The sequence below is a fragment of the Mycteria americana genome, chromosome 11 (assembly GCF_035582795.1).
Source record: "Mycteria americana isolate JAX WOST 10 ecotype Jacksonville Zoo and Gardens chromosome 11, USCA_MyAme_1.0, whole genome shotgun sequence".
Classification (NCBI taxonomy): domain Eukaryota; kingdom Metazoa; phylum Chordata; class Aves; order Ciconiiformes; family Ciconiidae; genus Mycteria; species Mycteria americana.
Window position 1 is genome coordinate 19,420,453 of NC_134375.1, and position 14,221 is coordinate 19,434,673.

The following is a 14,221-nucleotide window of genomic DNA, read 5'->3' on the forward strand; positions in this document are numbered from 1 at the left end:
TCTATTTAAGTAGAAAGAGGTGTTCCAGTATAAAGCAGGAGGTGGTGCTGCACTAAGTATTAAGTTAAATACCGCTTTGAATAGATGTGAAAAATCAACTGGAGCTTCCAGTATCCATGAGTTGAACTCCTTGCATCCCCCCTTGACTGTTGCTGAACGGCTCTCTTCGCCATAGAATACAACAAACGTGTCTCAACAGTGCTACTTTCAGGTAAAGCCTCTGTTGCAGCAGGTAGCATTTAATGGGGTGGGACTTACGACTTTATGGAAGTCAGTTCCCGAGAGGTGAATTTATGTACAAACCTGGGAGGATCAGGGAGATTGATAATGATATATTCACAGGGTAACTGTCAGGAGGGACAGGACTGCAATAGCAGGGATAAATGAAGATCTTGGCTCAACAACGTAATACTTCACAGAGTGACAGCAAAAATAAGATGACAGGAAAGATTTATATTGATCAAAAGAAATACTAGCCTTGGGCTAAAGGAACGAAGGGATTAACAAAAAGTGATGCAACTGGCATTCAATGACTAAATTCTGACATGATTCAGTGGACACACCTTGGAAAACCTGTGAATTCATGTGTCAAGGAGAGGGTTTGATGGCTGTATTAGTGCTGAAGCATGCTTCAACTGGATGTAAACGTAAAAGAAAAAAAGGGTACGTAAAGGGGCACGTGAGATTATGTGCTGAGCTCCTTTCCAGTTTTTCTTACACTATTGTGATGATACCCCCAATGTCACAAGCTGAGGAAGGGCTGCATTAACTTCTGAGTGCCGTGGAGACGGCTTTCTTCTGTGACTGTGCAGTGTGCATGCAGGATGGCATGACTTACTGCCCACCAAACAGATAACTGGACTTGCCTTCATAAAAGATGTTCCAGTTCACCGGGTTTAATGTGCTGTGTTAGTGTGCTTATATTTTATGAGAGTTACACGTGTTACAAGGAGAACTGGGGCCCTTTCTGTAAAGCCAGATAGATGACCATTATCCCTACTGTAATTTCCATGGCTGGAGTTGCATCTTATTGCGATAGTGATACACTAATAAAGCAGGAAATTTTCCTTTCCGAGGAAAAGATCACATCCTGTTGTGTCACTTAGCTGTTTAGCGGTATGGTGTCTTGGCATATGTGTCGGCTGTTCAGTGACGGGTTCACTGCTCTCTCTGGTCATCTAGTCAATGAAGTAGTATTCTATGCTCCCTGTAAGCTTCTGAAATGAAGGTCTCAAGACTCTACAAAGCATTCTGTCTGACTTCTGCTATGTCTCAGAGGGGCAACAGCAGTATAGTAAATAAGTGTATCAAAAATAAGGTTTGGCTAAATTCAGGCAGGTGAGCTGTAGATGAAGAGCCCTTTCAGTGCTGTTGGATAACCAAGCCTGAACTGTGACAGGGAGGAGCCCATCAATATGTGGATGAGGAGAAGATGGACAAGTGTGTTTGAAGTAGTCTTATCTTGCTCAAAGGATACTCTGAAGTGGTCCTCAGGATGTATAAATTGGCAAATCCATGCAAAGTGAAATTTGTCTCTTAAGCTTCTATTGCACTGGAATTTCTGTCCTTTTTCAGTAGGTTTTTAGGATACTCTGGCTGCTACAGAGAGCAGCTTAGATTTTTGCCTGGAATTTTCAAAGAAGAAAAGAAACTATCCCTGCAATAATTTGGTAGGCTCTAGACACTGAATTCCCCACTTTCTACATCAGTTTCAATAGCAATAAATGAATGAAACCACATCAGTATTGCCTGAAGAGATCTCCTCTAGCGGAGGGGAAGTCTCTTGTGATATTCACATCTTCAGTATTGGTTTTGTTTGCCTATCAGGCAAATGGCAGTAAGAGATGGGAATGTGGGATGGAGCTGACCCATAACTTCTTGAGGGGTTGTCTTCTGTGGAAGTACCTTTTCCAGTCCTATACAAAGAAACGTATTTCTGAGGTGAGAGTTGGTCTAATGATTGTAGTTAGATCTTAAGGCTTTCTGAACATAGTCCAAAAACATGATGACAAGCTTTGACTATGAAAATTCTGCTGAGAGAACTGTTTCATGCTTTGACTCTCCCTGCCCTGCTGCTTTTGTTTCCTTTTAGAATATTTAAGTTGAAAATATCCCTGCTTGGAATTTTCTTCTTCCTACAGCTTTGCAGCTTCCAGAGTCTTCAATACTGACTTTTTTTTAATCCAGTTCTTTCTTTCTTCAACACATTTATCTTTCTGTTCAAAAGGAATTGTAGAACGTAACTAGGAATTTTAACAATCCTTTACAGACCCTATGTTAGATGATGACTGATGTTCTGGTACTTCTGTTCCTTGCTGTACACAATATTCAGCAAAAAACCCATGACAGGTTATCTTTCTAATTTACAAGAAATAGTCTTAGAACCTTCAGAAATAGTCTCAGAAAGAGTCTCAACCTATCCTGCATTTCTTTTCCCATTTAAATTTTGGTACTAGAGCAACTGCATTGTTTTTTTGATGTTTAATTTGGAGCTTCTTTTATTGTTCTTCAGAAACTTTCTTTTCATGACAAGTGGATCTGATTTTCAAGATGTTTAATTTTTTTGCCTCTTGATATAATAGATAATCCAAATACCACACAATATTGGGAGAACATTTTTAGCCTTCTGCAAATAGCATTTCCTTGTGCGAATTCTGCAAAGCAAATTGTTTTGCTTGTCCAATTTGTCTTGTGTAATATGTAGTTAAACTAAAGTTTAAGGGTCACTTGTTCTTCCCATCTGCAGCCTATTTTATAGTTTAGATATAGTAGCTAGTTTGGGGCTAATTCTCAGTATGTGTAGATCTTTAACAATGAGACATATCCTTGTCCGATTTTTAAGTTCATTTTATTTTTTCTTTGTGGAAATGAAGCAAAATTGAATATTTACTTGCTTATAACTCTCTAATTATTTTCATCTTTCTTTAACTTGTGTTGTAGCATCTTTTTATCATTCTTGTAGGGTATGCTGGCTTTGCAGAAGAAAACCTGTCAGGCTGGTCTAATACAGATAACTTGATACTATTTCAGTCTTATCCCCAAAATATTTAATGTTACCAGGCTATACCATTCTGCATTACATGTAGTTAGGAGATTTGGAGTATGTTCCAAATCTTAAAGATGTGGTTATCAGCTCTGGCTGAGCAGCAGTTTAGTCTTGGATTTGGATTATAGGCAAGGTAGCTGTTGCTATCACTAAGTGCAATAAAGCTGCTTGGGATCGAGGCAAATACCTGTGTTCCAGTCTCTTTTTCTTTGGGGGTGAACAGAAATCTAGCCCTCAGGGTCTGAGAATGGATATTTTTTTGTTTGTTTGTTCTGGTTTTTGTGTTTTCCTATTGTTGATTTTTTTGGTGATATTCACATATTTCAGTATCAGTTTGTTTTAATAGTAAATGTCTAATGCCTCCACTACTTTGATATTTTCTCATCCCTCTTGATATGATGAAAAAGAAACATTCCAGTGACTTTACTGGTTGCCCCATGTCAGGCAACTTTCTTGCAACTTAAAATTGGTTTTCCTTGGTTGCATCTTGTCAGGTGATATTTGGGTTTTGATGTGGCAGGGGGAATACGTGTTTAATAAAACTGTTTCCAGAGTTATTCTAATGTTCACTGATGATGGAGGGCATGCAAATGAATAGTTACACAACCCAGCATTGCTCTAGTTTTCTATTAGGAATAAGGGAGGTAAAAGGGATCAACGTCTGATCAATGGAAAAGGACCAAATTGGTAGAAAAAGACATTTTGAACAGAAATATTTTAGATCATTGCAAGTGTGGGAAAGTAAACCAAATAGATAGAAACTATAAAAATGGAGTTGTATGTCCTTTTTGTTTGAGCTCTCTTTGTTTTTCTTCATGACCGATATTTATCTCTTTCTATGCCTTGGTATGTTAAGGGGCTAACAGTAAGACAGCCAATTTTGCTCATACATTTTTTAGGAAATATTTTTTTAAAATATTTTTTTCTTTCAAAAATCAGTTTTTCTAGAGATGTTTGAAAATCTGTAAAAGGCAGACTGGTTAGAAGGAAAATGTCTTAAATTCAGATCTAATCCTGTAGTTGTTCATGGCTAACTCAAATCATGAATGTTCCTTTGAGATCACAAACTCTGTAATCTGCTATGGATAGTCTGTCTCATGTTGGTACAATGATAGGTATAATCTTGTCTGTACATCTTAATTTTTTAAAACTACATTGCTAATGAAATAATGTTAGTTGTAAAAATACTTTTAAAATAACAGGCGCTTAATTTTGTTTCCTATTCCATTTCTTGAAGTTTGGAAACGGAAATAATTGTCATTGACTTGCATTTAAGGGGAAGTTACGTGGGACAGCTGAGCTGTTCTAACAACCCCCTACCAGTGGCAGGGCACCTGTTACTCTGCTCTCCCCGCTCCGGCATGCATTGAACCCATCCCTGAACTAATTCAACTTGTAATGTCACACAAAGTGTGCATTACGCTGGGTTTGAGTGTGCTTTCCGAAGGGCATACTGGGTGCCAGAGCTGGGCAGAGGGAGCGTGTCTGGAAGGACAGGGGGCATGGAAGAGGAATTCCAGGGGCAGAGAAGGATTCCCCTTCTAGAGGCAAACTCTGAGCTTCTGCAGCCATCCTTTGTAACTTCACTCTTTAGATGTTCACGCAGTGATTGAGTGCAGCCATGTTTGTGCTAAAAGTACTGAAAGGCAAAGGACTTCTTCTATTAAATGTTAATTGATAGTTTTTTAAAATAAGGAAATTCTGTTGCTCAGTTTTTCAAAAAGCTGATGTGATTGTAAGTTAGTTGTGGGTCAATTGCATTTGACACCATCCCTTTAAAAAGAAACTTCTCATTTTCTTGCTAAAATTAATTATTGTTTCCTGCTATTTAAGCTGTTGCTGAGCAGATTAAATCATGTAATTTGATTTTTTTTTTTAAATCTTTTTTTGCAACGGGGGCAATCTAAGTGAATGGATAGTTTGAGAGGAAGAGGCTTGCTAGACTCCTCTGTCAGTGTTATCTTGTATTCATTTCACACTCCTCTCAATATCACAATGAAACTACTTCATTGTGTAATTTCCATGCATCTCCTTTTGCCCCCCCCCCCCCCCTTCTAATACCTGCTTGCTATTGTATTACAAAAGAACCAAGGAAGCAGTGTATTTGCATGAAGGACATTTTACATTCTAATGTCAAGGGTCATTAGTCATTTTTGTTGTTATACCTATAAAGCTCAATTTCTGCATACAGGAAAGACTGGGGTAGGAGTCCATTTTGGAAATAACTCTTTCAGATTAGCCTTTCATTTTGTGTGACTTGCCAAATGCAAATTTGAAAGAATGCTAAGTCAAAATAGTTCACATATATTTGAATTTTCTGCATCTGTTATCTGTAACATTTGTTTTGAGAACTCGTGTTGTCATAAACATTTCCCACAATTTATATTCCTTCTATTTTTACAATCCTTTTTCCTTCAAACTTTTTTAGTTTTCTGGTTGCACATTTTGCCTGGAAAATTACCTTAAAAGCTTTTTTTTTTTTAAATTGTAAACCAGATATACATATATCTGCTTATTTGAATTAGCTCTCATGTTTTTTTTCCTGAAGGCAGAAATGTATTTGTTCTCAAATGAAATTAGACATTACTTAGTTAATGACTAAAAGGAGCTGCATGCATGAAAACTTATAATTTACTATCGTTACTGTATGATTAATAATAACAACAAAGCCCCAGAGGTCAGTTTGTCAATGGCATGAATGGTTGTAGATGCTGATGTTTTTAGTAACGTTAAAGCTAATTAAACACAACTACGCTGTTCTTAAGAAAGGTGCAGGGTGATCCTAAATGCATTCATTGTTGGCTGGAACCAAGTGCTGTGGATTCCTCCTGCGTGCTGCTGTTAAAGGTTAACCTGACTTACTGTTCAGTTATTTGTCTGCCTGGTTAACTGCTGGTGGCTGTGGCTTATAAGCAAATGGATTGCTGAATAATTAGCACGTTAGTTGAATAATGCTGATGCAACGTGATGTTTTGAGTGAGGAGCAAAGTTTCAGCACAACATTTGGCCGTCACCTTGGAGCATTACTCCTGTCATGGAATGAACCTTGCTATTTGTCTCTGTGTTGGAACTCAGGGTGGATGTGTACTGAGGCTGTCTGCAGAGCCATTGACTCTTCTCCAAGTAGAGTAGTTGATACCTTGCAGTTTGCCTATAATCAGGGCCAAAAAAAGAGAAACTCATTTTAAAATAAAAGCTTATGTATGTTAGATAAACGTCTCGAAGAATAAATGGTTACATTTAAGGTTTTTTTATATAACTTTAAAAATAAGAATCCAACAGGAAAAAAAAAAAAGGATGTTGGAAGTCTTCAGCCTAGCTTAGTAAGCAGGAAATTTAAGGAGTGGTTATCAAATGGAAAGCTATCAAGTGGGAAATAATATATTGAGCATTAATTGACCTTAATTGCTTGTGAAAAATCCCAATACACTCTTTTCAAGCTATATTAACAATTGAGAGCTGACTACAAGTTTACAAAACATAAGAGGCAGAAGACAAGTGATTTGATAGGTAAGCAATGACATTTTATTTTGGCAATTTAAAGAAAAAAAGAAAAAGATGTATATAATACTCTCCAGTGCTTCACTGTGGAGTGGATTAGCATCTTTTTGTAGTGGACAATCATTAATTTGTGTTGTAAAGATTACAATATTAGGCATTTTTCTTTACAGATGATATTGCTGTTTTGCTTATTGGGTACGTAAGTACATCACAAAGGACTTGATACACTCAGTTATCATTTTGCATTCCATTGTAAATAAAAGCATTTTATGCCTTATGTAGTTTGCATTATGAAGAATAACAAATAATATAGAACTATAAGTACATACACTTTTTGTGAAAAGTGCAAATGTTGTTTTCTTTAAAATTGGTTAAAGTTCTATGGAGATAATACGAATGCATAGCTGTGACTTGCGGAATGTATATTTACGAATCCAGTATCAGACCTCAACATTTTAATTACTAATTTGGGAGGGATAAGTGAGAAGGGGATAATATTAATACGAATATGCTGTAAATAAATTGGAAGTTCATTGCATTTGCTTACTCTTTAACGGAAGAAACCAATATCTGTAGAAATAGCAAAGCTTTGCTTCAATCTGTGGACCAGTATGCTTTATGGAGATATACTGCAACTTGGTTATTCCAGTTTGCCAAAAAAAAATATGGAAAGCTGCTTTCCCCTTTTGTGTAATTTTACTGCATGGAGAATTTCTCACTTTAGAGTCACAAAGAATTAAATTAACAATTCCCATCCCCTTACAGCAATTTCTTTTTAAAATATCCATCTATAGAGTTTCCTTTTGGAGAATTTCTTATTCTCCTTGAAAATGGCTGCTTTCAGATCCTGTTCTGTGGAAAGATCATCAGTATGAACTCCTGTGGATCACTAGAGCTCAGCATGGTGATAATAAACCAAGTTAAATGTTTAGTATGTTAACTAGTAATAACCGATTCTAATATCACACTCTTTTACTTCATTAAGAGAGGGCCTGACTACATTGTGATTCTGTGAAGGTCGAGACTTTGGCTTAGAAGGATCAAAGAACTTGCTGTTCTCTTCAGATGTTGAACAAGAATAAACCCACTAGATCATGCTAATACTTGACATTTTTCTTCCTGAGCTAGAGGACTCTTATCAGAAAACACATCTGCCTTCATACAGTCTGAAGCATAGGAAGACTCTCTTCATATTGATTATAGTTTTTTTTTCTTCCTTGTTACTGATTGCAGAATTTGTTTCTTGAGGAAGAGAAAATCATAAACTTTCCCCTTTATTTACCGCCTGAACATCTAGACTTCTCAGAATTTCCCCTTCTTCAGGATTCTTCAGAGCACTTTTGGAAATCCGTAGCTAATCACTTTGGTGGTGTTCTTGCAGCAAGTGTGATGTAAATAATGGCACAGGTAGAAGTTTTATTGACTGAAAAATAACAACAACAAAAAAATTAAAAAGGAAAATTCAACATTATACTCACTTTGCAAATACAACTTTTTTCTTATTTCTTTCAATGGCCTTTGGTTGATTTATTTTTAAATCCGTGAACTTCGGATCAAACAAAAAATTATTTTCCTTCCATCTCTCCTTTCCTCCTGTCTAAAAAGTGTTTCTTTCCCTGTCACTGATGATCTTTATTTGGTTTTAGATACATCCTACCCTATTTGAGCAAAGTCCAGAGCAGCTCATAGTGCTGCCTAGGGAAATTTTATCAGCATCAGGATAATATTAAGAGGAGGAATCAAGCAATTACTTTCTTTCAAGGTAAGATCAGCATATCTGACTAGATACTATATTACGATGTGTAGCAAAATTTCAAAGTTAATTTAGACTATGTGAAGTAAAGTCATCCTTTTTCAAATGCATGAGAAGAGATGATTAAATTCCAGATTCCAGTGTAAATTAGCTTCTAAACATAGAGGTTTGCAGCTTGAATTGAATCAAAGAGTGTTTCAGAGGTTCAGAGTGTTAACTATTTGCTGATAGCTTTGCTTGATTCATTTCTGGAAATGATATCTCACTGGGGTTGTCCAATTCACAGTATATAATGGATTAATGGTTTGGAACTTTATCTATAATTCTTTGGCTTTATGTTTAAACAGTTCATAAACTCTTGATATCCTTTTTTCCCCTCTTGAATTCATTAAGAAAATACCATAAAGGAAAGCTAGCCCTTTCTTTTCTTCATATGTTATTATTTAGAAAAATGCATGGTTATATCAATATTCTAAACCACTGTAATGTAATAATTTAAGGGCTTTGGGGAAGGAAGAAAGCAGAAGTCAGGCCTGTGGTGAGTCCCTTCTGCTAAGAAGAGCTAAAATGGACAAATTCATCAAATGTCTGATGGATAGGGTGGTTACCTTTTTAAGGCTTAGAAAGCTAATATGCCTTTCCTTTGCAGCTCTTGCAAACCCTGTAATACTGTTACCACGGGTATGGCAGCTGCTTGAATAGAATACAGGGCAACCATTGTTTTTATTCTGTGACTTCTTTCATTAACTTGTCTAGTACTAACCCTAATTCTAAAATGTGTTCTACCAAAACTGTGATTTCAGTAGTTGGAGCTGGACACAGCTAGGTCTGTCCGTGTTTCCTGCCATCAGCTATTGTCTTGAGATTTATAAGAGTGATTCTGTATCATTGTATTCTGTGGTGGGTTGACCGTGGCTGGATGCCAGGTGCCCACCAAAGCTGCTCTGTCACCCCCCTCCTCAGCTGGACAGGGGAGAGAAAATATAATGAAGGGCTCGTGGGTCGAGGTGAGGGCAGGGAGAGATCACTCACCAGTTACCATCACGGGCAAAACAGACTCGACTTGGGGAAATTAGTTTAATTTATTACCAACCAAATCAGAGTAGAATAATGAGAAATAAAACCAAATCTTAAAAACACCTTCCCCCCACCCCTCCCTTCTTCCCAGGCTTAACTTTACTCCCCAGTTCTCCACCTCCTCCCTGAGTGGCACAGGGGGACGGGGAACGGGGTTTGTGGTCGGTTCATCACACGTTGTCTCTGCCGCTCCTTCCTCCTCAGGGGAGGACTCCTCACACTCTTCCTCTGCTCCAGCGTGGGGTCCCTCCCACAGGAGACAGTCCTCCACGGACTTCTCCAACATGAGTCCTTTCTGTGGGCTGCAGTCCTTCAGGAGCAGACTGCTCCAGCATGGGTCCCCCATGGGGTCACAAGTCCTGCCAGCAAACCTGCTCCAGCGCGGGCTCCTCTCTCCACGGGTCCCCAGCTCCTGCCAGGAGCCTGCTCCAGCACGGGCTTCCCCCGGGGTCACAGCCTCCTTTGGGCAGCCACCTGCTCTGGCGTGGGGTCCTCCACGGGCTGCAGTGGATATCTGCTCCACCATTAACCTCCACGGGCGGCAGGGGACAGCCTGCCTCACCATGGTCTGCACCACGGGCTGCAGGGGAATCCCTGCTCCGGCACCTGGAGCACCTCCTCCCGCTCCTCCTTCGCTGACCTTGGGGTCTGCAGAGTTGTTCCTCTTGCATCTTCTCACTCCTCTCTCTGCTGCTGTTTCTGCACAGGTTCCCCCGCCTCCTTCTTAAATATGTTATCCCAGAAGCACTACTACTGTTGCTGATGGACTTGGCCTTGGCCAGCGGTGGGTTTGTCTTGGAGCCGACTGGCATTGGCTGCATCGGACATAGGGGAAGCTTCTAGCAGCTTCTCACAGAAGTCACCCCTGTAGCCTCCCCACTACCAAAACCTTGCCATGCAAACCCAATACATATTCACACAGAATTCTGCTCACTTTCCAGTGTAGTGGTTTCCCTCTCTATTCCCTTGCTTTTGTTAGTCCTTACTTTGTTGTCATATTGAACATTTCTGTTTCAATTCAGTTGGCTTAGGTTATGAAATATCCTCCTTCATGAGAGCAGTGGCACATCTAGGACAGCATTCTGACAGCGGTAATTTGAGATGCTGTTTAGGGGGAGCACCTGGTCCCTATCTGTCGTCCATCCTTCTTGTCCTCCTAGCATCCGCAGTAGTCGTCTTTGATCTTTGCCTAGCAGCTCTAGTTCTGGTCCTTTACATAATTAAAGCAATTTCTAATATTTTAAAAATGATATTTGCAAATTCTCACACACCTGCACTCTTTCTAGTTCTTCTTTTGGTGCTATGCCTTCTCAATGGTGACGTACGACTTCTATGCTGATTAGTCCTCTGTGAACTTGGTTTTATCGGTCTGTGCTCTCTGCTTACTTCCAGAGTGCTTCCTACTCTTTCAGGTAATAAATAATGCAGTGGAATTAAAGTATGGCCACCAAATCTAAATCTAAATGAATGGTTTTTTGATGTGGATAAGTGAGAGGGAATGGGTGAATACTGAAATAGGAAAAAATGGCAGGAAGAAATGTTCAATTTAATTTTTACTTTCCCTTTGGGTACGCCAAGGTAAAAACTTGCTAAGCATTGAATGCTTAATCTGCATTCCCGTGGAAAGGTTTACTTCATTGGTGGATGATATTTACTAGCTCATGAGTCTTAATAAACATTTTGAAACATTTTTGACACTTGCAATTTTCATGTCCCTTTTATTACTGTTCCTTACTCTTTCTTTAAAAAAAAAAAAAAAAAAGTCTAAGGGAGCTGACTTTGTCCAATATACGCAATGTTTCCAACATCAGTAAATTGGAGATAAGCCCTGTGTCTGTGGAAGCAACTCTTCAAATATTCAGCTGTTGGTGTGTAAGTGCATCTGATTCAAGCCAAGGAGGCAAAGGGCCAGCTGTGGTTTCTCAACATTCCCAGAAGCATCAGCTCTTGCAAGGCAATAGATTTTGGCTTGGTAATGCCAAGTATGAGCAATTCAGTGGCTTCTCTGATCTTAGTTTTCAATTCTGGAAATTATACTTTGGCAAAGAATCCATATTATTAAGAAATTGAGAAGAAAACAAGCTGGCTATGTTTTTCTTGGTTCCAAATTAATAGTAATATATTTATCCAAATTATCTGTTCAGAGATATCTGCATTTCACCAAATAATTTTTACTCTTTACTGCAAAACAGTATAGCTGCTTATCTGTTGTGTCCGTGTCCGGTCCCCCCCCCCCTCCGGTCCCCCCCCCCCCCCCCCCCCCCCCCCCCTTGAAATTCAGACTGCTGGGAAGCAATGTGAATAATTGATACCTTTTATTACTCATTGTTTGTTGCTCTTGCATAAAGAAAAAAATTATCTTTTATAGTTTACTCTCCTGTGTACTAAACTGGCTTTAGGCATGCAAAAATTAGCAGCTGTAGAGACTACAGTTTCTGAGGAGATCTTTCATTTTCTGACTAGCTTGATGGACCTGCATTTTTAATTAACAGGTCAACAAGCACTAGTGTGGTAGTAGTAGAGCTTAGGTGAAACATAATCAGCCAAACCCATAATTTATGTAAAACCATTTCAATGAGTGAAATTACTTTAGAGATTAATCTGTCTTGATGTAAAATGAAAGTGCTAGAAAAAACAATTGCTATTCCACTTCCCTTGGAAGATACAGCTGTTTTCCTTCTGAAATGTTTTAGAAGCAGTTAGGATTTAGATGTTACAAACTTCTATGCTGGGAGCTAGTCAATATTTGAGGTTTATATCCAGCACAGATTTGATGTCAGATGAAGTATAAAATAGGACATTGCAATCCCTCTTTTCAAATGTATTAACACTAGTTCTGGTTCCAGATAAGTTCACCCAAAAAGAACAAGGAATTAATTTTACAGGCCAGCCTAAGACATTCCCACTGGCATGTACTAGAAGCTGTTCAGTGAAGGTTTTGCAGACTGCTGTCACAGTGTTGTAATACATTTTAACTTTCCTTTGGCACAGAGATACCCTAATGCTAGTAGGCTTTGTATTTTCATGTAAATAATAGGATAAACGTGAAGCTGCGTAGCCTTGGAAGTAGGATAAGGAACAGGGTGTCATATGTAAATTCTGTCTCCAGCTTTGTCACTGTTAAGATTTTTGCCATGTTATTTATCATTTTGTGTGTTGTTCAATAGAAAAGGAACAATGACGCCAGCTTAATATTGTAAAGTGTTTTCAAGATGAGAAAAACTTATAGTGTGGTGGCATTGCTTTTCTAAATGTGTTATTAGTAAACTTCAGTTTGGAAAACAACTTTGATCTTTTGAGAGGGAACATTCTCAAATCTGTATCCTGCATGCAAGACTTGGGGAACAACCATGCTTTGGGAGATTGAATGAGAGCCCTATTTAAAAAGTGCTGCTACCACAAGAGCAGAGGGTGATCTCTCACCATATCACAGTGAATTAGTGACTGCTCTGTTTTTTTGTAATGCTCTTTAATTTTTAGTGATAGGTTAAAGATTTTGAGAAGCTAATCTTTAGGTGGAATCATTAAAGTTGGAAAATGTTGGATTAATTAATCATGCAGGATTTTAGTTTGTTTAAGGAATTTGAAATATATCTGAAGGTAGCTGTTGGTGGTTACTCCCTCGCTTTCTTTTGTCTCTGCCATTCTGTTTCCTTCTTATGCAGTGATATAAGCTTTTGCTTTTAATGCCAAGCAGTATATTCTGGAAATGGGAGTTGTCCTTTCATTTCATGGATCTGTTTATAGTTTAGAGAAGTGCTTTACCCGTGAAGTGAAGAGAATGGGTGGATGGCACTTATTCACAAATGTTAGTTCCAATTTAACAGCAACATCTGAATAAATATGGTTAGATACCATGAAGAAAATGTTGAAATGCTTGTTCGGTGCTTTTCTAGATCCTGATACAGATCAAGACTGTGACAGTTCAGGACTGTGATTTGAGGTAAGGTAGCAAAATTGTGTGTGCATTTGAGGCCTTTGAGCCATTCAAGTACTTTCTTCAGTGACTTGTCTTTTCCCCCATACACATTGTTTAGATAATGTACTTCTAGAGGAGAGTGAAATAGAAGCATAAAATATAAAAACATTTAAAGTGTGTCACTTGGTAAGGTGAATACACCCAGCAGTAGCATACTCCTGTAAAATATTATGCCAAACATTAACAGAACACAGAAAAAAAGAAAAGACATAGCCACTACAAAATGACATCTTTGGTTGTAGCAGGAAGGGAGTTTGACATAGTACTGTAGTGATTCCTGAAGTGATAGAAATAGAATCCAAGTAAGTGTATTGATGTAGTGATTTAAAAAAAAATATTATTTTTTAAGACAGCAGAATTCATGTGGTGCTATTTTGTATAGGGTAGCCTTTGAGTAACCTTTGCTGGTTTATACTTCATGCTGCCAGTCTCAGTATTGTTCAAACAAGGCGTTCTCAAGTACCGGGTATATGGGGCCATGGACATATCCAGAGCTGTCCCTCCTAATTTGTACTGTTCTTATTTGTTGTGAAAATGAAATTGTGGCCAACTACCAAGCTTCTGCAAGCCTGAGTGTTTCACAGTATTTGTACTTGTGTTCAATGCCTGCAGACAAACTTTATTAGAATCAATTAAAAGAATAGAAAGCAGGAACTCAGGAATGGGTTGTTTTTCCCCACTTTATGACTTTGTGGAATAATTAAGTAAACCCCAAATACTCAACTATGATGCATTGGAAGTAAAAGGCATGTGCACAGAAAGGAGAACAAACAAACTTAATATAGCATAAACACAGTGTTATCCTCATCACACAATGAACTTTTTTTTTATGTCCTAGACTTTACCAGTTCATTCTTGTCATGGG

The 14,221-nt window shown here is 38.4% G+C and overlaps 1 protein-coding gene across 8 annotated transcripts in view; it reads left to right on the plus strand.

Annotated features, from left to right (window-relative positions):
* FHIT (fragile histidine triad diadenosine triphosphatase) overlaps positions 1–14,221 on the plus strand; it is a 637,538-nt gene that overhangs the window by 144,216 nt on the left and 479,101 nt on the right. For 4 of the 8 annotated variants that reach the window (XM_075513829.1, XM_075513831.1, XM_075513828.1 and 1 more), the window contains exon 3: positions 13,274–13,320. The exons of 3 other annotated variants lie outside the window; for them this stretch is intronic. In XM_075513829.1, the coding sequence (XP_075369944.1) occupies positions 13,274–13,320 (47 nt within the window). Of the gene's footprint in view, positions 1–6,717; positions 6,743–8,193; positions 8,310–13,273; positions 13,321–14,221 lie in introns of those variants that run through there. One more of the 8 variants, XM_075513834.1, reaches the window with a different exon arrangement.